The 24,670-nt window shown below is 36.9% G+C and overlaps 1 protein-coding gene across 1 annotated transcript; it reads right to left on the bottom strand.

Annotated features, from left to right (window-relative positions):
- LOC121958896 (sodium- and chloride-dependent GABA transporter 2) lies at positions 1 to 24,670 on the bottom strand. The gene is made up of 14 exons (XM_042508069.2): positions 21,833 to 24,670; positions 16,813 to 16,947; positions 16,587 to 16,727; positions 15,842 to 15,929; positions 13,126 to 13,258; positions 9,039 to 9,173; positions 8,856 to 8,959; positions 8,047 to 8,171; positions 7,465 to 7,577; positions 5,978 to 6,115; positions 5,665 to 5,767; positions 5,311 to 5,411; positions 4,367 to 4,537; positions 1 to 3,748 (listed from the first exon to the last, which is right to left on the bottom strand). The coding sequence occupies exons 1-14, from the start codon at positions 22,044 to 22,046 to the stop codon at positions 3,635 to 3,637; spliced, it is 1,815 nt and encodes a 604-aa protein (XP_042364003.2). The 5' UTR covers positions 22,047 to 24,670; the 3' UTR covers positions 1 to 3,634.

A 24,670-nucleotide genomic window follows, 5' to 3' on the forward strand; every position in this document is an offset into this window, starting at 1 on the left:
TCGCCCCAGAAAGTATTTTATTATATAAACCTAAAGTCATGTAAAAAGACAAAAGTTACATTTGAAAAAAAAATCCCACATCAACATGATAATCCAAGAAAATACTATACCTAAAAAAGCAGAAGCAGAATTTAAGGCGATATAGGAGTTGCAGCAGCTTGAAGCAGCAAGCAGCTGAACCCTAATTTTGACAGCCTGAGACATTTATTTGGCTTAATATATGTTGAAAAATACACATTGACTATATAAAATATTAGACTGATAAAAACACCCATTTCTCTTAAATCAATATAAGTCACAAAGAAAATATAAGTCATCTAATGAGATGAGGCCGAGTAAGGTATTTAAATGTAGCAAAGCAGAACAGTTGGTTTTAGTTTCAGGTTGCATCAGAGCAGTAAAAAAATAAACTTGTATCTGAGAAATCAATTTTAACACCACTGACAATGTTGATGCCGTAGTGTCAGGACCTTCAGAGAGTTTCACAGATGGGATCACATGAATGACTCGGTGTGTAATAATAAAAGAATCACTGCAGCTCAGGCCTTCTCAGTTAGAAAAACAGGAGAACAAAGGAAAGAAGAGCTGCAGAAATGAGCAGCACAGATATTTGTCTGACCCGGAAAAAGCCATGAAAGTATGTACAGAAGAGGAGGTTGTGTAAGGTAAAAACTGAGTAATGAGTAACTAACACAAGCACACACAAGCTATTTTTTTAGCTTTAAAAAACACGTACATACTGAGCCCGTAGTCAAATGTGAACATCCATGTTCAAATCCTCTAAACTGTTGATAGATAAAAAATAAAAATGCCTTGAGATATTTAGCTTAGCTCAGTATTGAGACTAAAAGCAAGAGGAAACAGCATGTTTGGCTCCATAAAAAGGTAAAAGAAAAAAAAAAAGAAAACCTGCCTACCAAATCACTGAAGTTATTTTTTGTGTATTTAATCCATATAAAATAACAACAAATAACTTTCAAGTACATTCAACAGCTGTTAAAGAGCGTCCTCAGCTAGAAACTGGGAGCAATCCTCACTAGAGCAGTGATTCTCAAAGTGGGGTCTGAGGACCCCTAGGGGTCCATGGCAATCTGCCAGGCGGTCTCAATTCATTAAAATCATCGTGTGCTTTTTATGCCTCCACACTGGCATTAGCCGAGGCTGAAGGCATGATGTTTTCGGGTTGTCTGACCGTACGTCCGACACATTTTTGTGAATGCTATATCTCAAGAACGCCTTGAGGGCATTTCTGCAAATTTTACACAAACATTCACTTGGACTCAACCCATGAGCTGATCAGATTTTGGTGGTCAGAGGTAAAAGGTCAAGATCTCTGTGACCTTCTTTGTTTCATTCTCCTTGAAAAAAACCTTGAGGGAGTTTTGTTTTTTTTTTCAAATTTGGCACAAACGTTCGAGTGGACTCAAGGATGAGCTCATTAGATTTTGGTGGTCAAAGGTCACGGTGACCTTGCATTCGTCTCATTCCTGTGAACTCGAAATGAGTACAATGAGGGAGTTTTTTTTTTTTTTTTTTTTTCAAATTTCGACAAATGTTCAAGTGGACTTAAGGATGAACTGATTAGATTTGGGTGGTCAAAGTTCAAAATCACTGTGACCTTGCATTCATCTCATTTTTGTGAATGCAATATCTGAAGATGGCCTGAAGGTAGATTCCTTGAATTTAGCACAAATGTCCACTTAAACTCAAGATTAAACTGATTAGAATTTGATAGTTGAGGGTCTTTGATCAAAGTCACGGTGACCTCATTAAACCTATTTTTTTGGCCATAACTCAAGAGTCTTGGGTGTCCACCTTGATACTGTGCTGACTGTTTAGATCTTCTGAGCTGCCGGCAGGAAGATATGTGTGAAGCATGTTTTTACAGACATGTATGTAAACTGTAAGTGCAACTTGACTGGTAAGCGGAGGTATACAACAGCGTGGCGATATATCTAGCTTTAATCATAATACATCGTCATCAGAATCCACTTTTTATTTCATCTTTGTGAGCATAAAAAGTTAAACTATTTCTTGATATGTATATATTCTGAAATGCACTTAGAATTTGCCCTTTTCTCTCTATTTCCCTTTGATCTTTGTTAAGGTTGAGAACGCTGTTGCTTACAGTAATTGACCAATCCTAAGTCCATCTGGGGTATAAAGGGTTAACATCACCCTGGTGTCCTCTCATCAAAACGCCTGTGGGATTTTTCCATTTGATTTTGGATCGCTGCAGAAAATAAGCTCTGTGGTAAACAAACATTTATAATACTTGCACATTTTGTTCAGCTAGAATATCTTCATAAATAACACTTTCAGGATATTTGAAGCCTAAATACTATCTCCAGAGGTAAAAACTATTTTTAGGCTATTAACACGTCATCACAACGAGGCTGTCGAGATGTGTTCGGCACGGCTCGATGGGATGACGTTCTGTACTCTCACTAAGTTACTTGTTAGCAACCACCTTGTTTAAGACACATGAAAGCTTCAGAGTTCACAATGTGGTATTTAATGACCTATTTTTTTGACGTAGAACAAATGTGAAAGTCTCTTGGGCTTTTGTTAACCACAGACCTTATTTGAGACATCTAACCAAAAACTCACTGACTTCGAGATGAGGGAACCGGAGGAGCTGACTCATTAACTCATTTCCGGATTTTAGGACTCATTCCTTGGGTACTCTATTGCATTGTTTTATGGGTTTTATGTCTTGACATGGTTAAAATACTTCTAATGCATGTCTAATATTTTATAATTAGGGCTGTCAAATGATTAATTTTACAATCACGATTAACTGCATAAATTTACTAGTTAATCGCGATTTTCACGACTAACATAATAATATGCATATAATAGCATAATCGCATTTTTTTATTTGCATGCTATCAATGTCATTATTTTGCATCACAAAACAGTTTTGTAGTTCATATTGACAGCATAAAGCAATTTGTGCCTGATTGTCTTGATTAGCAATCAAATAACTGCAAAAAAAAAAAAAAAGGTTGGTACCACTGGACTCCTCAAGTCTTCTATGATACTAGACTAAAACTCAGACTGGTACAGCCTGTTAAAGATGGGAATGTCAGCTGGGGATTAAGTTGATTATAAAATAAAAATAATTTTAAAAAACCTTTATGTGCGGACCTTAATCACATTGCATTTAACACATAAATGCTGACAGCCCTACTTCTAATACATTTCTCTTGTGTCGTTCTTAGACTACAGAAGTGTAAAAAAATCGGCTATGTCAAATTATTCCAAGGTACGTATGTACGTAAGATACGTATATAAGTGGTACCCACTATATTCTCTATCTTATAGCGGTTCTCAGCAGAAAGAAAATCGAGACCCTCTGCATAAAAGTGATATCATAATAAAGTGATGACTTATGTACTTTTAGTTTTTATGCAATACTTAACTACTTAAGTTACTTTTACTTAAATCTTCATTGTGTTGACTGTGACAAACTGTATATTTCAAACCATTCCAAAGTCTCAGCATGTTAATTTGTACTAGATGTGATGTGAACAGTGGCTACTTTAACAATATTAAACTACAGTGATGCCTTACCCACATAACGATAACGTTTGTAGTGAGTGAGCTAAAATATGCAGATGCCAAGGATTCATTACACATTGCCTTTTTGTCCATCGTCAGGGACACGCAGTAAGGTGCCGCTGTTTACAGTTTCCCTTGCCATCACTGGAAGGTCTTCTGCAGGTTGCAAGCTTTTCTTTAAACGCTGGAGGAAGATATTAATATTGTCAGAGAATATCACTTGCAGCAGAACATGCAAAAAAATCGGTAAAAAGTTTAATTCGTTTCATTATGACATGAAAACATCTTGTAAAAACAGAAAAACATCTTGTTATAACAAGAATTTTTTCTTGTTAAGCATTTCACATGTATTTCAACCACTAAACCCTGAGCAAATTAGTTTGATTTCTTTCAAAAAACAAAACTTGGCAAGAAGAGATGACAAGAGAATGATCGAAAAAAGAGGGAGAGAGAAAGTATTCTTAATTAATAATTTTAAGAAATAGGGGAAAATGTCCAGAAAAGTATATTTATAATAATTATTAATATTAGTCTGAATTTATATATTTATTTATTTTTAACCTTTTCTTTTCTCTTTTTTCCCCCTTAATTTCAAGTAATTTTGTTGTAAATTGTATCTTCATTCCATGTTATTTTTGGTGTAAATCAGACCAATTTGGTCAGATTTGAAAGGGTTAATGTAATTATTAAACTTGGAGTGTTTCACTGTGATAGGTATTAGTTAAATATTTTTTTAAAAATCATACAAGGAAGGTTCAGAAACTTCAAATATTGTAAAATAACCCTGACAACCACCACTGACCTGCCAGAGAGTCCCTTTCCCCTTGGCCAGTTTGCAGACCATGGTCAGTGGGACCATGGTAAGAGATGACGTGGCCAGGAACCAGCCAATCCCGTACGCCCACCAAGGATACACATAGGAGTTGTTGAACTTCATGGGGGTGTATCTCAGAAGCAAAAACACAAGCGTGCCCTTTAAAGGACCACAAACTACCATTATTACCATTAAATATTGTTGAATGAAAAGGAACAGTAGATTTTGTAAATATGTCAGGGATGGACGGATGAAGTCTGTTAAGCTTTCGGGTTTTCTTTGTATTTGTGTTGAAAAACATTGAATCTTCAGGGCTTCAAATGCAGCGATCAGTGACATCTGGTGGCCTCTATACTTACACGCCTCTTTTCTCAAAGGACTGCAAGTGATTCACAACCAAGTCAAGTTTGTGAAAAACTTTTTTCTATTTTTCTTTTTTTCTTTTGAGACTTCCCAAAGCTACAAATATTTCATGTTGAGCCTCCCCGAGTGGCTCAGAATGAAATGCATGATTTTATTTTATTATTTGTCTCACATGATGTGTTCAATGACCACTGGAAATTTGAAAATCCAGCGATAATTCCAGTTTCTAAAATTTCTGGCTGCGATGGATGGTGTCATTTTAGCAATTTTTATTTTGGTGGGCCTGCAGTTTGGAGGGCATGTTTTTAGAGAGGACAAAGTCCAAAAACTTTTAGAGAAAATTAAAATCACCCTAAAAATGTTAAAGAGAAAACATCTCCAAAAATGTTTAAAGAAAAAAAGAAGGGGTAATTATTTAGGCACTGGTATTGTATTTTTTTAAACAATACCCAGCCCTATTGAAACACAGAAAAAAAAATCACAGAAATTCACAGACGTGAAAGAAGCTTTGGTATCATCCGTCCATCTCTAATAAATATAAATCACTGTGGTCTCCTTTAAACACCTACACTGCAAATAAGAGGGGTGCCGTACATCCACAGGTACTTCATCAGTGACAGAGGTTTGTAACCAATCATGTCCTCAATGTTGTCACAGAAGCGTTCAGCACCTTGGACAGAGACAATCACATTACACATACTGTACTACTCCATAAAGTATGTTATATAAATTTCACTGTTTTTTTTATCATACTTTTTTGTATACTTAAGCTACTTTTCGGGGCAAGAGCATTATATAGTTAAAGCCTTTCTAAACAATACAGTGGAATTGGGACATTGGTTATAAGGTTGTACAATAATGTCAATAGACCAGAAATCAAATAAACAAATAAAAACACAGTTGTACTTGCTGACAACTCCTACCATAAATCCATCCAATAACTACTGACTGGAAGATTGCCATCAGAAGAAGAGCGGGACCGCTGCACACATAGTGATCAAAGATCTGCAGAATGTAAGCCCCAGCCTAAAAATTAAAACAGACAACAAATTAGTCTGGATTCCAGTTGTCTGTGTGCTAAATGAAGAGCTCACAGTAATGTTAGTCCTCAATGAGAAGAAAGTGGTAAAAGACAGTCTACATGCTTTATTGGGTGTTAATAGATCAATCTCTAAATAGGTCTTGAATGATGGATTGTTTACATGACCACCAATGAATGTACGTCTTACAGCTTACCTGGGTCACTAATAAGAGGCCAAACATAAAGCAAACAGCACAGAACAGCATCAGATAAATCTCTCTGCGATATCCTTTTCGGATCTGTGAGGGGTAGACGTCTGACAGAGAGGTCATGATGCTTTCAATCCCAACAAACTGGATAATGACAAAAAGACAAGTTAGTATAGAGACCAGGGTAAGGGTAACTTTGTCATTTTCAACATGGACATTATTTTCCCAAGTTTTTTTGTTTAAGTGACTAAAGGAGAAACAATTATTTTAAATGAAATCAAAACTGGTTGTGACAGGCTCACATATTATTATGTGTCTGACAACATTATGTAAAGCAGTGGTACCCAACTGGTGGGTCGCGGCTGCATTCTGAATACACAACTCAAACATGTAAAGTCTGTGAAAAATGGCAAGCTGTTTTTTGGGGTTTTTTTGCACCCTCCCCCACAGCTACAAATATTTTTTCTTGAGCCTCCCTGAGTGACTCGAGGAAAGTGTAAGTCCCACATGATGTGTTCAAGGGCCATCAGAATTTTGAAAATCCAACAATAATTTCTGTTTTCAAAATTTCTGGCTGTGATAAATGGTAAAATTTTAGTGATTTTTATGTTGGTGGCTCTGCAGTTTGGAAGGCATTTTTGAACATTGCTAACATAAATAAAACTCACCCAAATAATAAAAATCATTTTTAGAGAAAAAAATGCCAAAAGTTTTTTAAAAATTACCTAAAATTTTAAAGGAAAAACAGTCACCAAAACTTGAGTCTTTTCTTTTCATCCCAGGGAAATATCATACTTTTTACTTCACTACATTTATCTGAACATTTTAGTTACCGGTTACATAACAAATCAGAATGTCTGCATAAAAACATATAAATAATGTCAAAAATATGATGTATTGTTAAAAACTAAACCATCCAATGAGTATGAGTACGGCTGAAATTATTACTCAATTAATCTCAACAGAAAATGAATTGGCGATTATTTTGATTGTCAAGTCATTTTCTTGTTTTTTTTTTTTAAAAATAGTTTTGAGTTTTTCGGGTGTGTTTTTATTTTTGTGTATTGGGTAATTATTTTAAACATTTAAGTATAAAACACTATAAGTTAATGACCATTATTTTTTTCTTTCTTATTTACTTTTTACTTTTCTACTTAAACTTTCCATACTTTAAGTACATTTCCCTTACTAAATCTACTTGCATTAACTTAAGTAAATTTTTTATTAAGGACTTTTATTCAATAGAGTATTTTCCCAGTGTATAGTACTTTTACTTGAGTAAAGGAACTGAATATATCCTCCACCACTGGCCCTGAGTGGTTACACTGCCTCCTGCTTCACAGCTGTTCTCACACAATACTGAACCAAAGAATATTGTCTCCATGAGTCACTTATTGGAAAATAGGGTCAAAGCTGAAAAAACTGAGGTTACCCTTTGAGAAAAGAAGGAACCTTAGAGGATTTTTTTTTTGTCTGACATAAGCAAGACTGACCTGTCCATCTATTCCTAACAGGATGATCATGATGAAGAAGCACACAGACCAGATTTGAGGCGATGGCAGTAGGGTCACAGCTTGTGGGTAGACTATGAACACAAGGCCAGGGCCTGCAGAGTGCAGTGATGATGTCAAGTTGTTTACAGAGGAGTTAAATACATTCAAAAACTTATTTCACACTTATTATTTTATGTTCTTGTGAGTAATGTCAAGTAATTGTCCAGACTGCACGTGTTCCTCTTGTGTAAGAGAGTTATGTAAGATCTGATTGTAAATTCTGCAGCACAGGGCGGCATAAAATTGAAGTATTTGAAATCTGAGTGGTGCTGATGCCCACCATCTGTCTGATTCCATGTGGACGTGGCGTAAGCCACTGGTGTCTGTCACAACTTTAGGGTGGAAATTTTTAGCATCGGTGTCAAAGCTGATATTTCATCTCCTGCACTTGTTCCTTACTTTACGAATTAAGGCAGAAAAATCCTACAAGATAAGGCTAGAAAATTAAAATGAGGAAAAAGCTTCATATAGTCTATAGTATGAAGTATTTTAAAGTGGCACAAAGTGAATTCACATCCGTACCTGACTCAGCAACTGTAGAAATGTCGACGCCCTGTTTTTGTGACATGTAGCCCAGAACTGAGAAAATGGCAAAGCCGGACACAAAACTGGTCCCGCTGTTCAGCAAGCAAAGATAGAAGGAGTCTCTGCAAATCAGAAACAATGCACTGTCTTTATTTCTGTCTTGGTAACACAAATCTGAACGAGTAATACAGAAAATAAATGCTTACAGACACCCTAAACTTAAACCATATTTAAGTAACATGGTAACATGTAATCAAATTCAACCAAGCAAAATTTGGAAAAAAATAATAGATAAGTGGTGGATGCAAATAAATTAAATCTGACATGAAAATTATACTGAGTTTTTTGTTTTTTTTATGCAAGGCTACAGCCATCAGAATTAGGACATAGATAAGTGCTTCTATTACAAAATAATTTATCAAAACCATGGGAAGAAGGCAATTAGAAGCTTAAGAAGAAAAACACAAAAAATGGCCCAAAAAACTGCTCAAAAATTTCAGTTGTGTAAAAATAAATAAATCTACTTTTTCTGCAATTTTTTTTCTTTCAATTTTTGTTTGTTTGTTTGTTTGTTTTTTCCATCTCTTGCCAAGTTGTCCCTTCCCCTGTGCTTTTTAATTTTTTAATTTCTTAAATCACACCTATTTGCTCAGGGTTCAAAGGTTTAAATACTTGTGAAATGTGCCTGAATGCAGTACAATAAAAGTGGTGTAGATCCAGGTTTCAAAGTTTAAATAAAAACAATTAAACAGATAATTGATGTGGATAATATTGGATTATTCTCAGCTCTACCTTGAAGTACTCACCTGTAACAGTTGTTATTGTACTTGTTGTAGCTCCCGAGTGTAGTCAGGCATCCCAAACAGATGGCATAGGAATAAAATATTTGGGTTCCAGCATCCATCCAAACCTATAAATAAGAGACAGTGTTATACTCCCACTTTGCTACAGAATAATATGATGGGGTGGAAACACAGGCTGAATGATACCTGTGGGTCAGCGAGTCGTGCAGGATTGGGGTACAGGTAGTACTTGATACCATGAAGTGCTCCAGGAAGAGTCATTCCTCTGACAAACAGCACCATCAGCATGAAGTAGGGGAATGTGGCTGTGAAGTAGGTAGCCTGCATTTAAACAGAAATTCATTTTGTTACAAATTAAAGAAAAATTCCCCATAAGGTTTGTGACATTAGGATCAATACAGATATAAGGTGGTAATTGTTTTAGTAGTTTCGCAGTACATCGCAGCTGAATAAATCATAAAAGATATGACCTCTTGTGTGACTGAGGACTCAACCAGGAAATATCTAGCTGACCTGCTGTGTGCTCGACTGCAAAAATTCAGGCCAAATATGAATCAGAAACTCTACATCTTTTTTTTTTCTTTACCATTTTGATGGACAGGGTTGTCAAATTTTGTTATAATCTAGGGCCGCTATGCAAAAAATAAATCAATGTAATTATAAAAATTGCAATTAGTTTTTGCAGATTGTAACATGACTTGATTTTAGTGGGACTGGTATGTTTTGCATTTTATTTTCACTGAAAAAAAAATTTAAAGTTGATGATGTGATTTTTGCTGGGGTCTATACCAAAGATGCATGCTCCCTTACCACTAAAATATTAATTTGTTGGTTGAGGCATCTCTGTAGTACCACAGTGCCTAACACATTTTACTTTTATAAAAAAACAGCCAATTTTGGTAATTGCTTTTGGCGATATTGCATTTTCAATATCATCATTCAATAAATCATACGAGAGTGTTAACTCATATCATTTAGATTTATGGCTTTGGGGAACAAGTATGGCAGGGGAACTGAATGAATCATGTTACGTGATTTTGGAGCACAGACACCCAGGATCTTATGAAAACATCTCTGTTACAGAACAGTTTGCCAGTCAGCGTTTCTGGTTCACTTTCTCACAATCACAGACCACGCCAGGCCTGTTCATCTACTCCACCCCTGACAAATGGGAGCACTGGCTTACAGCCACTTTTCACTGCATGTTGAAAAGCATCATTCCTAACACTCAGTGTTCAATGCTTGGGGCTAAAGCAGGCTGGCAGGTGTTACTTCAAATGTGCAACAGTTTTTTATAATGTGTAATAAATCTTTGAACACCAGCACAGCAATAATTGGTTCATTAGCTCAACTACAGCAACCCCCTGTGCAATTATTCAAATGTGCAATATTCTTTGGACTCTTGAATGTGGGCTATATTAAATATGTTACACATATGTTAAACATTGTATGTATTCTTACTGTTCTTCTTATTCGTGTATATATCTGTTGTACATTGTAGGATCGCACACATATTTATATTTCTAATTCACAGTCCACTTCAAAACTTTGTATTGTGTAAGGCACATAGTTTTATATTTTTATACACATCGACACTCGGCACATTAGACATGTTGATACTGGTGCTATTTGTTTCTTATTAATACTTGTCATTCATTCATTTATTCATTGTACGTAACCGTTTGCCCTCATGGGGGCGGCTGGAGCCAATCCCAGCTGTCATCGGGCGGAAGGCGGGGTACACCCTGGACACATACCTTTCACGCTCACAGTCACACCTAAGGGCAATTTAATCACCAATCAACCTGACCTGCATGTGTTTGAAATGTGGGAGGGAGCCGGAGACCCCAGAGACAACCCACGCAGACACATGGAGAACATGCAAACTCTGCACAGAGGGGCCCCCGCTCACAGGCCTGTTCCAACCAGGCATCGAACCCTGGACCCTCTCACTGTGAGGCAACAGTGCTAACCAAGACGTCACCGTGCTGCCCCCTTAATAATACTGTATTTCTATTTTATATATTTAAACAATTTACACACTCAGCAAATTATACATATTTATAATATATTAAATGGAATATTCTGTTTTTCTGTTTTAGATTTTTTGCATACTTTGTGCTGGTACTCGTTTGTGCTTGGCATTGGAGTGACTGCAACAAACCACAATTTCTCACAGGGCATAAATAAAGTATTTCTGATTGTGAGTTTGATTCTGATTCTGAGGTGAGAGTTGTATAAAGTTTGCAAATCTGACGTAACCTCTGTGTAACAGGTTATCCAACAGAGATTTCCACAGCCTGTTTTAACGCTGTGGGAGTGTCACAGTGTTCCAAAAGTGCTGGAAAGCTGTATTCCTGAAAGCATGGGCATACATGAGAGCCAACTGGTGGTTAGGAAACCACTGGAGGAAGAAGGTTATGAAAACAGTCCATGGGGAAGAATACGTTTTGTAACTACCGCATGCTTACGGTTTAAGATAATTGTTAAAGGAGTATTTCACCAAAACACAAAGACGTCCTCACAGAAAACAAGCCAATCTGTGCAGTAGAAAGATGAAAATACTGTTAAAATTAGTGCTACATGAATAGAGAAAAAAATGAGAAAAAGGATTGTGGCTTCCTCTTTTTGCACAAGATGTAGAAAACCAACAACTATCAGGAATTACTGCACCATATGAGACCGATAAACGCTACTGCTGGTGGGTGACGTAATGCACACTCAACCATGTGGCAGAACTGCAACCAGTTTGGTAACAGTCTCTTATTACAGTTAAACGGTAAGCCAAAATGCGTTTCTAAAAACATTTGAGGTGAGAAATATGTAACTCCACAACAGAATCTTGTTTTTTAGTCAGTGCTGCTTAGTTTTAGTGTTTGATCTAATATTTTTTGGCCTTCGTTTTAAGTGTGCTGGATGCAGTGTGGTGCTTACATCCTGTTCACAAACTCAGGCTATTACAGCTAAAGAGGGCATTAAAGTATGTTTCCCAAAACATTTTAGGAGAGAAATAAAAACTGCCTGTTTTACCGTCTGATCAGATTTTAGTCTTAATGAGTGAGAGAGAGAGAGTCGGGTCTCATGATGCACTTCTATACTCTATAGCTGCTTTTCTTCCAAGCAGTCCAATTCAGTTTGGCACGCTTTTTTTTTTGTGTTTCCTTTACAGAAAGTCTTGGATGGTACCTTTGGAACTGTCCCCATTTTTCGTCACCCTTCTGCTTGGGGTACTTTGCACACAGATCTGGTACTAAAAGGTGGAGCTAGAAATGGTGCAGTCTGCTGATTGGTCAGTAGAGAATCAACACTGTGCTCAGAGCTGAGCTGTGGCTGCTTTAACCACTGTTCATGCTGTGAGAAATTTCAAATACATTAGTACACTCACAAAAATAATAATAATTCACTGGGCTGACTGCTGACAATTTTTAGGATGGAACGTTTACTTGTAATGTTACTTAGTGCATCACCTTAAATCTCAATGTGACAACCTTGACCACTCAATCTGTTTATATTGTCTCTCTTGAATGACGTACACTTTTAGTATATAGTAGATGTTGAAGCAATATCAATTTCAACCAGATTACATAAACTGCTTATATTTTAATCAACTATTTATAAATATCCCATTGAGAGAGACTCTCACTCCAGCTTTCAGCCTTGTTTTGTGGATGATAAACGGGTTATCACTGGTGAACAAGGAAATACAGAAAGTGCTGCTGGACGGAGCAGCGAGTGATAACGACCCTGCCCACATGTAAAAGTCTTTATTGTCTGCAGTAGAAATACCTACACAAATCTAGAGTCTATAGGTACCTGTTCTTATGTGTTACTTTTGGTTCCAAAGGTACTATGCTTAAAGCTTTTTGTTCGCCTGTTACCTCGGCAGGAGTAGCAGGTAATAGGAAATAATACAATAATACTACAGGCATTGCCTGTACTTACTTACTTACGCCAGTTGACGTATTTTACATCACCGACCTTGACAGGAAAGAAGGAAGTACCACAGTTCATCTACACATTATTCTCCTCATTGTTTTGATACAGAGCTGGTAAAAAATGGCTGGTATGAATGTATAATTGATTCAAAAGCAACAATTCATGATAAGTTCAAATTCAAGATTAAACTTTAGACTGTGATATAATCATTTTACTCTCATCAAATCACCAAAGTAAAAATAAAGAAATTAAACAAAGAAATAATAAATAAGTGTGGGAAATTTAGAGTAATAATCAAACATCGTTTTTGAGTCAGGATTTATCATTTCTGTTTTACCTTTCCTGTAGATCTCACTCCCTTCCAGACACAGAAGTAGCAGAAGATCCAGGACAGAAGAAGGCACAAAGAAAGGTCCCACTGTATGTTACCCAGCGCCTCTATGCCGGTGGAGATATTTAGTACCCGTCGTCTGTAACAACCAGGACATCGTTAACCAATCATTTGAGGAAATATGCATATTAGCATGTCCATTACTGTTGTGTTTAATTCTTAGTGCAATGGTTCCCAACTGGTCCAGCCACTTGGTCAAGATTACTCCTTAGTCATCAGTTCAAGGTCCGCACATAAGAGAAATTACCAAATATTCGATTTTATCTGACAAAATTTAAAGAACACATGGGCTTAAAACACAGTGAAATAAAACACAATGCATATAGTTTGGAGGAAAAAAGGAAAAAAAAAAATTTAAATTGCTGATTTTTTTTTCTTTTTAAAGTTTTTGGGGATTCATTAAATGTTAAAATTTTGGGTAGTTTTTGGCAGTTCTTTTTTCTTCTCTATGTGGGGAGGACACTTCAAGCCTGAGTCACTCAGGGAGGCCCAAGGAAAAATATTTGTTGCTTTGGGGAGGGTAAAAAAAACCAACAAAATTGCCATCAAAGTTTTTACACAAACTTGAAATGATTGCGAGTCACTTGCGGACCATTCAGAATGAACCTGCAACCCACTTTTGGACCACATCTCACCAGTTGGAAACCATTGTCTTACATATGTTTTATATGTTTCTACAACAAACTGACCTAACTGTTAAGAAAATGGCAAGCAAGTCAACTCTGTGCTCAGTTTTGCGCATGCTGATAAAAACAATGACAAATAAAAATGTCAGATGTAACTAAAGGTTTGTTACATTTAGACGTCCAGATGATCCAGCATGAAATATACCAGAGTCCTGGTAGACTTGAATGGAATGCAGCCATTATTAGAGTTACTTAACATCTTAGACTGACAAGTCAAAAAGTTAATTATGAAAGGTCAAATGATGTCAAAGCTCAGCAAACTTCAAAATAATACATGCTTGAATGAGCAATTAAAAGCCCTTTACACCTTCAATACACAGGTCTTTTCAATTATTTTGGCTGAATAGACTCCTTTCCAAGGTGAATTCAGAGGGGAGTGATGACTGGAGTCAGATGAAAAATGTCCCGCCTTAACACACACTACAAAACTATCAAAAGAGTGACAGTCAAAACACAGTCTGTACAGGTCAGAATTGGAGGGGGTTAAATATACTAAGTACTGGTAATATATTATCTCAAAACAAACCATAAAATTGTGTATAATTACCATAAATGGCAAACTTTAGCCGACATGTGGCATCCACATTTCTCTGTCCTCTCATGAAATTCCATTAAAGGTGCTATATACGCCATTCCAACATGCTCTCATCAGAAGTCGTCACATATCACTACTTGTCATTGGACTTCCACGTTTACATATTATCCTCTAAGTATCCTCATGTGTCTGCAGATGACACTGCTGGATGCTGCTACTGACACTGGGATGTCAACAAAAGTACATGGTGGGATCACGCTATAAAAGCAAAAACACACACACACGCAACCAATGCAAGGAAGTCAACAAAAGCCTGTGTTGAGATAAGCCAACAAGGACACGGAACGTTAGGTTTAGGCAAAAAGGGCATATGGTTAGGTCTGAAAAAACAAACATCACATTCAGACAGGAAGTGAACATCAACCTCCTGGGTGAAAGTCCAGGGTTTGTCGGACCCATCCACTACCCCTCACACCCGGCCTATAGGGACCTTCGTGCTGCTTATGTTACATTGTTACCGGCAGCATTTCAACCTGACGCAGTCCTGCAACATATCATGTGACATGACAGTTTTGTCCAGCCGTCCAGAGGCTTAATAACACCTGGTTCAGCATGACGTGGTAATTTTTGAGCATAAGAAGGGGCTGGACGGTCAGAGTGTGGGCCAGGAACACGACTCTCACCTCTGACGTCACATGCAAACATGGACATGGCTGAGCTGAAATGGCGGCAGCTGGCAGCACTAACAGTCCACTAGCACTAGTACAAGCACTAACAGTACATTGCACAACAGTAGCAACAGTTTTGACAGGGCTAACAGGATGCGATTTGGACCATAGGAGCTTTTTCACAGTTTCAAGAACCCCCTTTTTGTTTTGTCCACAAAACAACATCTAGGAACGATCACTTTTTAGCTCCTATTTCATCAAGGTTACAAATTGACTCGACAAATAATTGCACCAGTGTAGCACCAGCATGTATAAAAACCCATTAGCAGTGTAAACAGTAGAAAACACAAACAGCTCAAAATGGGGAAAAAACTGAAGAATACACAGAGAAGTGGACTGACAGTGAATTCTGCTTGCTGGCGAACGCCACTTCAGCATTCTTATTAGTGGTGCAAGTGCAAACACAAAATTGAGGGTGGGGTGCCATTACATCAAGTAAATCACTCAGAGTTTGCACATACCCAACCAGTGTTGAGCAGATGGCCAAGCAGCCAAAATAAGAGTGGAACAGGGGTGTTTAGGACCTCTAACATTACTGTCTGTGCCAGACAAAACCTAAATGTTTCTAAATAATGCATTTCATTTTGAAAAAGCAAAATGCAAATAGCACATGTCTTGTTACTCAAGTTTAATTATCATGTTATCCTCGATAATCTTAGACAAATATCTTCTCAATTCAGTCTTCAGATAAAAAAAACAAACAAAAAACTTACTGCCAAAACTCTATTACAGATGATGATGCATTCACAGGCGAGGTCCAGTTAGCAGTGGTATTATAGTTGTTCAATATCACACAAGAATCTAAAATATATTAGAGTACAAACACAGTTGACACTTAACATTTTTTAAAGATATACTATGCAGGATTTTCCTAAAAAACAACGTATAGACTTACACATGTAGACTATTTTTTTTAAACTTTTTAAAATTTCTTTTTAATTTTGGCACATGGGACGTTTATAAGTGTGTATGTGACTGTAATCAGACTGAAACACTGCACTGGAAAAATATAAATATAAAGAGGTGAAATGCCAAACAAGAAGGAATCTTGGTTTGGTTGTTACTTTTTTTTTTTAGTCAAATGTGTTTACGAGCAGTAACCAACAATCCTGCATAGTATACCTTTAAACACAGTAAAAACTGGAAATGCATGCTCAATAAAAGTATTATTAGATCCGTTCATGATAAATTAAGTGTTGCATACTGATACAGCAACCACTTTAGGTAAATTCCCACAACCAAAACCATCACACTTAATTATAAATATAATGAAATAATGCAACATTTTCCTTATAGTATGCTGTTCAAATTAATGGTGTCATTGATCAAACTTTCACTGATATAAATAATTAATGTATATATACTTAAAATGCACACAAGTAAGACCATAATAATTAATAATATGTGTATGGGAGAGAGATAATAGTTATAATGCTCAGAGAAAAATAATTAATTTACCTGTATTCCATGTGTTATTACAGGTGGCCCATGGCAGCTCAGCAGAGAAGGAAGAGAAAAGGTAAAGAAAAGCCCAGGCTATGATCACAATGTAGCTGATACATCCATAGAAAATGATCATTTGGCTGGCATACCCCAGACCTAGAAATAACAGCAAAAATGTTAAGATTGCACTGCCGTAGTGTTTCAGCTTTACTTTGCTAAACTCCTGACAGGTATACTTCACCTTCAAACAAAGGGCAGACCTTCCTCCAGCACATGATTCCTCCCTGGCTGGTGTACTGGCCCAGTGCTACCTCCAGCATGAACAGAGGAATGCCACAGGCCACAAGGAACAGGATGTAAGGAATGAAGAATGCACCTGAAAGTGTAAAAAAAAAGCACTGTAAATGTGCATGAAATACCAAGAGCACCATAATCACTTTCGTCTTTCTGATGTCTGTTAGAATATGTGACTTTTACTATAAGTCGGTTCATCAGTCGGTAACAAAGTGAGACTAGAAAATGCATTTCCTGCAGAAAATGCATGTGGTTGCTGACAGCTGAAATGATTCACAAAGCATTTCTGAAAATGCAGAAATGTGAAATGGCTTGCTCAAAAAATGTTACAGCCCTATTTAGGTACACTGCTGAAAAAAATGGAAATTGAATTGTAAAACTGGCAGAGTTGGAGGCTGAACTGCATAACCCGAGGAAGGTAAGAGCTGAAAGATATTGCTAGAAAAGCTGGAAGCTCAACTGTAATAGTGTCAAAGTCGGGAGGTCCATCAAGTGAAAAAGCTCAAAGAGGAAATGTCTTGCAGTTTTATAAGCATAAAGGGTTTATACCTAGTGGTAGTAATGAAGTCTGTATAAAAAAATGTGCAGAAGTAGTAGAATTTCAAGTGGAGTAGTTTGAAGAAAATTTGAAGCTCTGTAGCAAATACCAAGAATGATACCCATTTCTCACCAAAATTAGCGTGTGCATGCGAATTTTTCAAAAATGGGTAACCCATTAAATATAGGTGATTGATACTCCCACTGCCAGTGAGCGCTGCTCCACACGAGTCTGACTTTCTGTCAGCTTTTGTGTGTGTGTGTGTGTGTGTGTGTGTGTGTGTGGTCAGTAGACAGCAGTAGGAGCAGAGGTCTGAAAACTTCTCAGTGGTTTCTTTTCTTATGTATTCAGCCTCTCTGTCAAACTCCGTGCAGATTAATTTGGATCGATGTTTTAGTGCTGCTTGGGAGGAGATGGAGGGTAATTAATGATGGCGCATTATTGCATCTCACCGATTATGGAGCTGAAATCATTGCTTCCACCAGGGTCTGTGTTCCCATCAATGCAGAGCGTGTGTCTACTGCAGTGTCATTTGAGCTGGTGTGAATGCCACTCGTACGCATTGCATTAAAAAGCCAGATGTTGGCAGCCGTTAGCGGGTTTTTGTGCTGTGGGAATGAAGCTTTATAGTGTTTAAGTTACCTTAGAATGAACAGTTTACATCTACATATGGAGTGGGTCCTCGTTCATGGAGTCCATCATGTTGTTTCTACAGTAGCCCAGAATGGACAAAGCAAACACTGACTCTAGATAACGTGTGTTTTTGCCTTGGCCACCATAGTTCTACTTATTTGGCACATGGGAGAAGGTTGAGTTCTGCAACCTCACTGCTAGATGCCACTAGATCATACACACTAGACCTTCAAACAATTGATAATTAGAATTTATGCAGATTATCACCTGTCAACTCACCTACTGCTAAATTAATTATATGACAAATCATTTAACCCTTTGAGACCTGAGCAAATGGGCTTGATGTCTTTCATAGTCATTAGGAAAAAGGCAATGAGCAACCTAAGAAAAAGATTAATCAAGATATATATATGTGTGTGTGTATGTGTGTGTGTGTGTGAGTGTGTATGTGTGTACTTGTGTGTATAAAAGAAAATTACCCGAAAATTAGAAGAAAAAAATGTAATGTTTAATATTTAATATTTATGTAATAAAAAACGTGGATATTTTTCTTTAAAAATAATTTTCAAAATCTACTAATTTCTTGCAATTTGCAAAACAGTTCTTGCCAAGTTGCTCATTGCCTTTTCCCCCATGTTTTAAAGAGAAAGTTAATCTATTTGCTCAGATTTTGAAGGTTTAAAAACTTGTAAATGTGTCTGAATGCAGCACAAGAAAAGCTATGTTGATCCAGGTTTCAAAGGGTAAATCTCTAATCTGCTTAAATTTCCAGTGTGTGGGATTTAGTGACATAAGAGTGAGATGGCAAAACTTATCTTGTGTGCCAAGCATGTTGGAGAACAATGGTGGCCAAGGCAAAAATGTGAAGGGCTCTTTCTTGATCCAGCGTTTGATTTGTGGACAACTGTAGAAACAACATGGCAGACTTTATGAAAGACGACCCACTCAGTATATAAACAGTTCATTATAAGGTAACAATATCATAAAAATTCAAATTTTCAGATGATTATAAACAAATGAAAACATAGTTATGAATATTACATGCCATTTCTGCCAAGAGATGCCCCTAAATCATGCACACTGGACCCTTAAGCATGCATATTTCAAAACTTTGATTAAGGTGTAATTTCACTTGCAACACTTTTTACTGATTTGCCCTCAGAGGCCATACACTCTGCTGTGTCTATTTATTGCTTTGAGGAGATTGCCCAATTGGTCTCCACTCTTAATCTGAACTGGCGCGTTAATATTGAATGTGCGTGTATCATCCATACAGAGTTTGGCTGGCGATGTGGCTACAGCCAAGATCCCTCCCTTTTTTGACAGCTGCATTGTGGCCATGACTGTCAACCTTTTATGCAAAACAACAAACAGATTAAAATTCATTCTGAAACCTGATCTTAAAGCCCCGTGTGGTTATAATATTGCAAATATAGCTCATGACCTTTTCAACAGAGATTACCTTTAGAGATTACCGTTTGTCAATGTTGACAGTTTTAGGGGGGCTTTAAAAGAGATGATTGCAACACCAATGACAGGAGTGACAGAGAAGAAGAGAGCTACAGTGCAGCTATATGTATGGAAAACCAGCTACCACATCAACTTTTAAGTCAACGTAAAAATAAAAAATACAAAACAATTGAAATATGTAAGTGCTTAGTGCTTAATCAGCATATAACAATGCAAAAAGAGTGCAAAACTGTCCCCATCTTCATTCTTTTAGTGTTATTGAAGTGTTGATATCCATTTTATTCATTGCAATTTGTTTTTGTTTCACTGTAGGATTTTAAGTCAAAAATATAACCAAAGTTGTGATCTTAAAGTACATTACTGGGTTCCTGCAGATCTCTAGAAAATTTTTAAAAAGTATTTAATTTAATTGAAATGATATTAAAACATTAAATCTATCTGAAAAGTCTTAAAAATTCTAAGACATGGAAAAGAATCTTTTTTTTTATTTTTGAAAAATATTTTTTTTAAAAAAAGCCTCTTACATTAACATCATGCAAATCAGGATGCCGAAACTAACAACACTCATATTTTCTTTCAAGACAGGATTCTTAAAGCAGAGAATTTGCTGTCACTGCACCCCGAATAACACTCAGAGTGCATATTCAACAAAAACTGTCTTTTTAACTAAGATTTTGCTGCATGGCTGAAACCAGTACAAGACAATGCTTACATTTAATGCAAAAGGTATTTCTCACTTTGTGGAATCCCACAGAGTGAGAAACACAAAATTGCCAAGAAAACCAGCCAACAAAAGCCAAATATTTTCCCCCAGAATAAACATTTGGGGAAAATGTCCCTAACCCTAAGTTATTAATGTTGGTTCTGCTTTTCTCCTTAAATTTTGGCTATTGGTCTTAAATGTGTTTTTGAGTGGCATCACCGTAAGATGTAGGAACCCTGCATCAGTTGTCCCAAATGTTGCACAGAGGACACATTTGTCATGTGCACCTTGGGTCATGTTTGGAGTTGAATGGAGTAAGGAGTCCTTTGTGGGAAAATCATAATTCCTTAAGAAATTTAGGGAAGGTTTACATTTTTCACTGTTAAAGAAAACGACATTGAACTTGAATGAATTTCTCAGCTGATGCGACTCACAGATGTACCAGGACCATCTTTATCATTAATGTTTGTATGTTTTTCACCAAATACACAAATGGCCTGTAATTGAAAGTGCCCTCTTGACTTTCTCACGCTCAGCTTTTTACTCATCATGTAAGAGACCAGCCAAGCAGGTCCAGTCAGGTCAGATTCTATGTAACCAATATCATCGTATTACACAATATGTAATTGATGTTACAAAACTCACTGCACCATCCTGTTTACAGTCCTTGAATGTAAAAAAAAATGCTCTATATAAAAAATCAGCCAGATGAGCATGGTGTTTTGTAAGTAAATAGAAATCGGAGGGATTCTGCAAAGAATGTGACTCTGCTCTTGCACAAAGGCAGGCAGAACTTTATTTTCATAGGCTTTCATAACCTGTCAAATCCTTACTCATCAGCTGTGAAGCAGAGGGAGACACAGACGGAAAACAGGAGAGATTTACACAGGGGTTGCCACCATCGATAGAGGGGCAAAAACTGAGTTTGTATAAAAAGATAATAATGCATTCAGCAATTTACTACATGTACAATACTGCATGTTTTTCAGGTCTTAAAAGGGGAACTACAGCCATTTTCAAAATCCATACATTTAATTATTACTGAGTGCTAAAACTCAAATTTGTGAAGTTATCAATAAAGTTTGAAGATGCACCACATACAATGAATGATTAAAGATGGTGTAATGGTTTTTCTGTTTCACAACTGAATACACTACAAGATAAAAAGGAAATTGAAAAAAGCAAATTGGGGTTCAAAAAAGGAAAACAAAAAGGAAAAAAATCAGGTCCTACTCATTGTCTTTGGAGCAACTTTAGTTTTAATATTCTATGAAATCACAAGTTTGAGAGTCACTTTCAGTTTTGAAATAGTAACTAATGTTCACAAATACAGATCAAACTTTCCTTGGCCATGGAAATTACATATTGGATTTAATAGTTTATCTGGTTTTCCCCTTCAAGAGGTGTAAAACAATTACAACAATCTTATAATTTTGCCTTGGTAAATAATATTCTTACATTTACTATAAACATATTTTTTTCAAGTTAAGAGACAACAATGAGAGACTTAAAAAAGGAAAAAAAAAACTTTGCATGCAGGATCTCACACTATACTGCACTGTTTTTTTTTAAGTGAAGGTTTGGGTAGCAGTGCTAAACCAGCAGAATAATTAAAAGACTCACCACCACCATTTTTGTAGCACAGATATGGAAATCTCCACACATTTCCAAGTCCAATAATAGCACCAGCCACAGACAGGATGAACTCCGTTTTGCTGCCCCATTCGCCACGTTCCTTGGCTGCCTGTGAAGCAGTCTTAGGAACGAGATGACACAGCCTGCACAGAGAACCCGCCATGCCGCTGAGGGAGAAATGATCTAATGGGGCAAGTGGCATAGATCCATGCTGGATTGACTAATACAGAATAGTAGGGGTTACCTAATTGACAGACTGCAAGGTATTTTAGCCACAAGGGGGAACTCTAGATGTGCACCAACAGTTAGCCAGTTACAAAACCTCAATGCTCCTCAAGTGAGAAAAAAAAAGGGGGGGGGTTTATATGCGTGTGACTAATCTCTTTTGGACATGGTATTGAATGGCTTAAAGGAAGGCCTCTCCACCTCACACGAGATGTGAATGACTGACAACTGATATAAAAGACTTACAGTTTTTCTCAAGGCAAAACTCTTTTTAACACATTGTAGCACAAGAATACCAATTAGCCTGTCAATCTTAACTCAAGTTTTTAATGTTTAGCACCATATTGATTCATTTTTTTACAGTAAATGACATAGATAACTACCTTTTAAATGAGCCTGTGTTTATAACTTTCCACCTGCCACTCCGATCTAAATTTGAACTTTACATCCACATGTCAAGTTGCCTTGCAGCACAGTCCTGTATTTGTGAACTCATATTCATATAATGTTTATTTTTAGAAAGGAATTTTTATGCATGCCTGTATGTTTTATGCATATTGGCACTTGAGAGGATGAAGACACATCAACATTGATTTTCTATGTCTTTTTGTCATGTTAGCACATGAAAGAAACATATCCAATAATTCAGATTGAACATGAAAAGGACAAGATATATTATCTCTTATGGTTCTTTTAGTGGCACCCAGATTAATCTAGCATTTATTATTATTGCTATGCTCCAGGCAACATTGATTTAAGTCTGCTTTTAGGTATTCATTTAGAGTAATCTGCAGTATGACGGCTGTGATTATAATATGTATGACAAGACATTAAAAAAAAGAGCCATCCACATGCTACATATGTCCTGTGCACAGCCATGAAATTTTAATAATATTATTACTAGATGTTAATATGTTTTTTACAGTGTCAACTATACAAATAATTACATAGTATACTAGCTCTTAATGTAAAGCAGTTGCCAGTTCTGCATTTCCACATTTCAACCACCATTTCTGTGAGGCTCAGTATTTTAAGGTCACAGCGGGAGGCACTTTTGGTCCTTTCATCGCAGAGTGACACCACCAGCAGCCGTTGTAGCTTGGCGGTTGCCAGTGTGGGCTTTTCAGCTCTCACGCTTTCCAGCCAAATGTCTTTGATATAGTCAAACACATGTGGTGGCAGAAGTATTCAGATCATTTACTAAAGAAAAAGTAGCAATACCACATATTATAGAAATAATTTTAAAGCTGTTATTGGAATGAGGTTAAAGTAAGTATCATATTTCCGACTGATATGTAGAAGAGTAGCATGAAATGTAAATACTCAAGCCAAATATGTACAACTCAAAATAGGATTGCTGCTGGAATGAGACCGTAAACCCTGAAATGAGTTGGCACATTACCATTCCTGGTTCCCTCATCTCAAAGTCAGTGGGTTTTTTTGAATGGGTTTTTGGTAGATGCCTGAAATAAGTACTGTGGTTAACACAAGCTTAAGAGACTTTCACGTTTTGTTCTACATTAAATACATCAGTAACTACCTCACTCGTGAAATTGCTTTAAAAAGGCGATTGCTAACAAGTGACTAAATGAGACTACAGAATATCATACCAAACACAGCTTTACAGCCTCGTTGAGGTGGTGATGCTAAGTCATGCGACCAGAGTATAGTTTGTTTATAGCCTAATGTTAGCTTATTACTTCTACAGATTGTATTTAGGTTTCAAAAATACTAAAAGTGATGCTCATTTGTGGAGATTATCTTGCTGAACAAAACTCGTACGGCGGGAGATATACTTGCGGTTTAAACTTGCATTCACGTACGCGTCCAGCTGTGTTTTTGTATACTTGCCTATACGTGACACGTTACTGGAGGATACCTCTAGAGGGCATACGAGAGAGTTCAGACCATATACAAGTACCGGATGTGTGGGATGTAAAAAACAAACATGGTGACTCTAAAGGAGGTTGCTATCATGTTGATGCTGAGATCAAGGCAGAAAAGACAACAGCAGCAACTATGGTGGTATGTCAGACCTCTAAATCAAGTCAGTGCCAAATGGACACAGGGGAGTGTGGCAGCCAGCATGCGCACACGTAGTAAACATAAAGTATATCTCGGGCCTAAGTATCATAAACGTTTGTCTGCCACAGAGCTCATTTTTGGCCAATGGAAAAATCCCATAGACTTTTTGGTGAGCAAATCAGGGTGACTTTAGCTTTCGTATCGACCTACAGAAAAATGTTTTCTCTAGGAAACTCTCTTCTCCTGTATTTGTTTTGGAGAAATTCATCAGTATAAGCAATCGATAATGCCTACGGGCCATATCTGGCCCACGATAGTTCATCAACCATTTTGTAATTCACAACTGAAATAAATTGACTCACACTGAGATTTTTGTTTTTGTTCTCACAGTACATTTAAAAAACATCAAAATAAAGCTTGATTATTTTTTTTAACAAAGTGCCAGTGGAACATCCTTCAGACCCCCCCAAAAAGATCTGGACATGGATTTACATAACTATTATTGTTTGTTCATTAACTTGTCCCTAATCTCCTGTTATTTTGCAAAAGTGGCCCAGGGTTTAGTATTCCTGGAAT

Source organism: Plectropomus leopardus, chromosome 2, assembly GCF_026936395.1.
Source record: "Plectropomus leopardus strain MGB_pleo_1.0 chromosome 2, ASM2693639v1, whole genome shotgun sequence".
NCBI lineage: Eukaryota > Metazoa > Chordata > Actinopteri > Perciformes > Serranidae > Plectropomus > Plectropomus leopardus.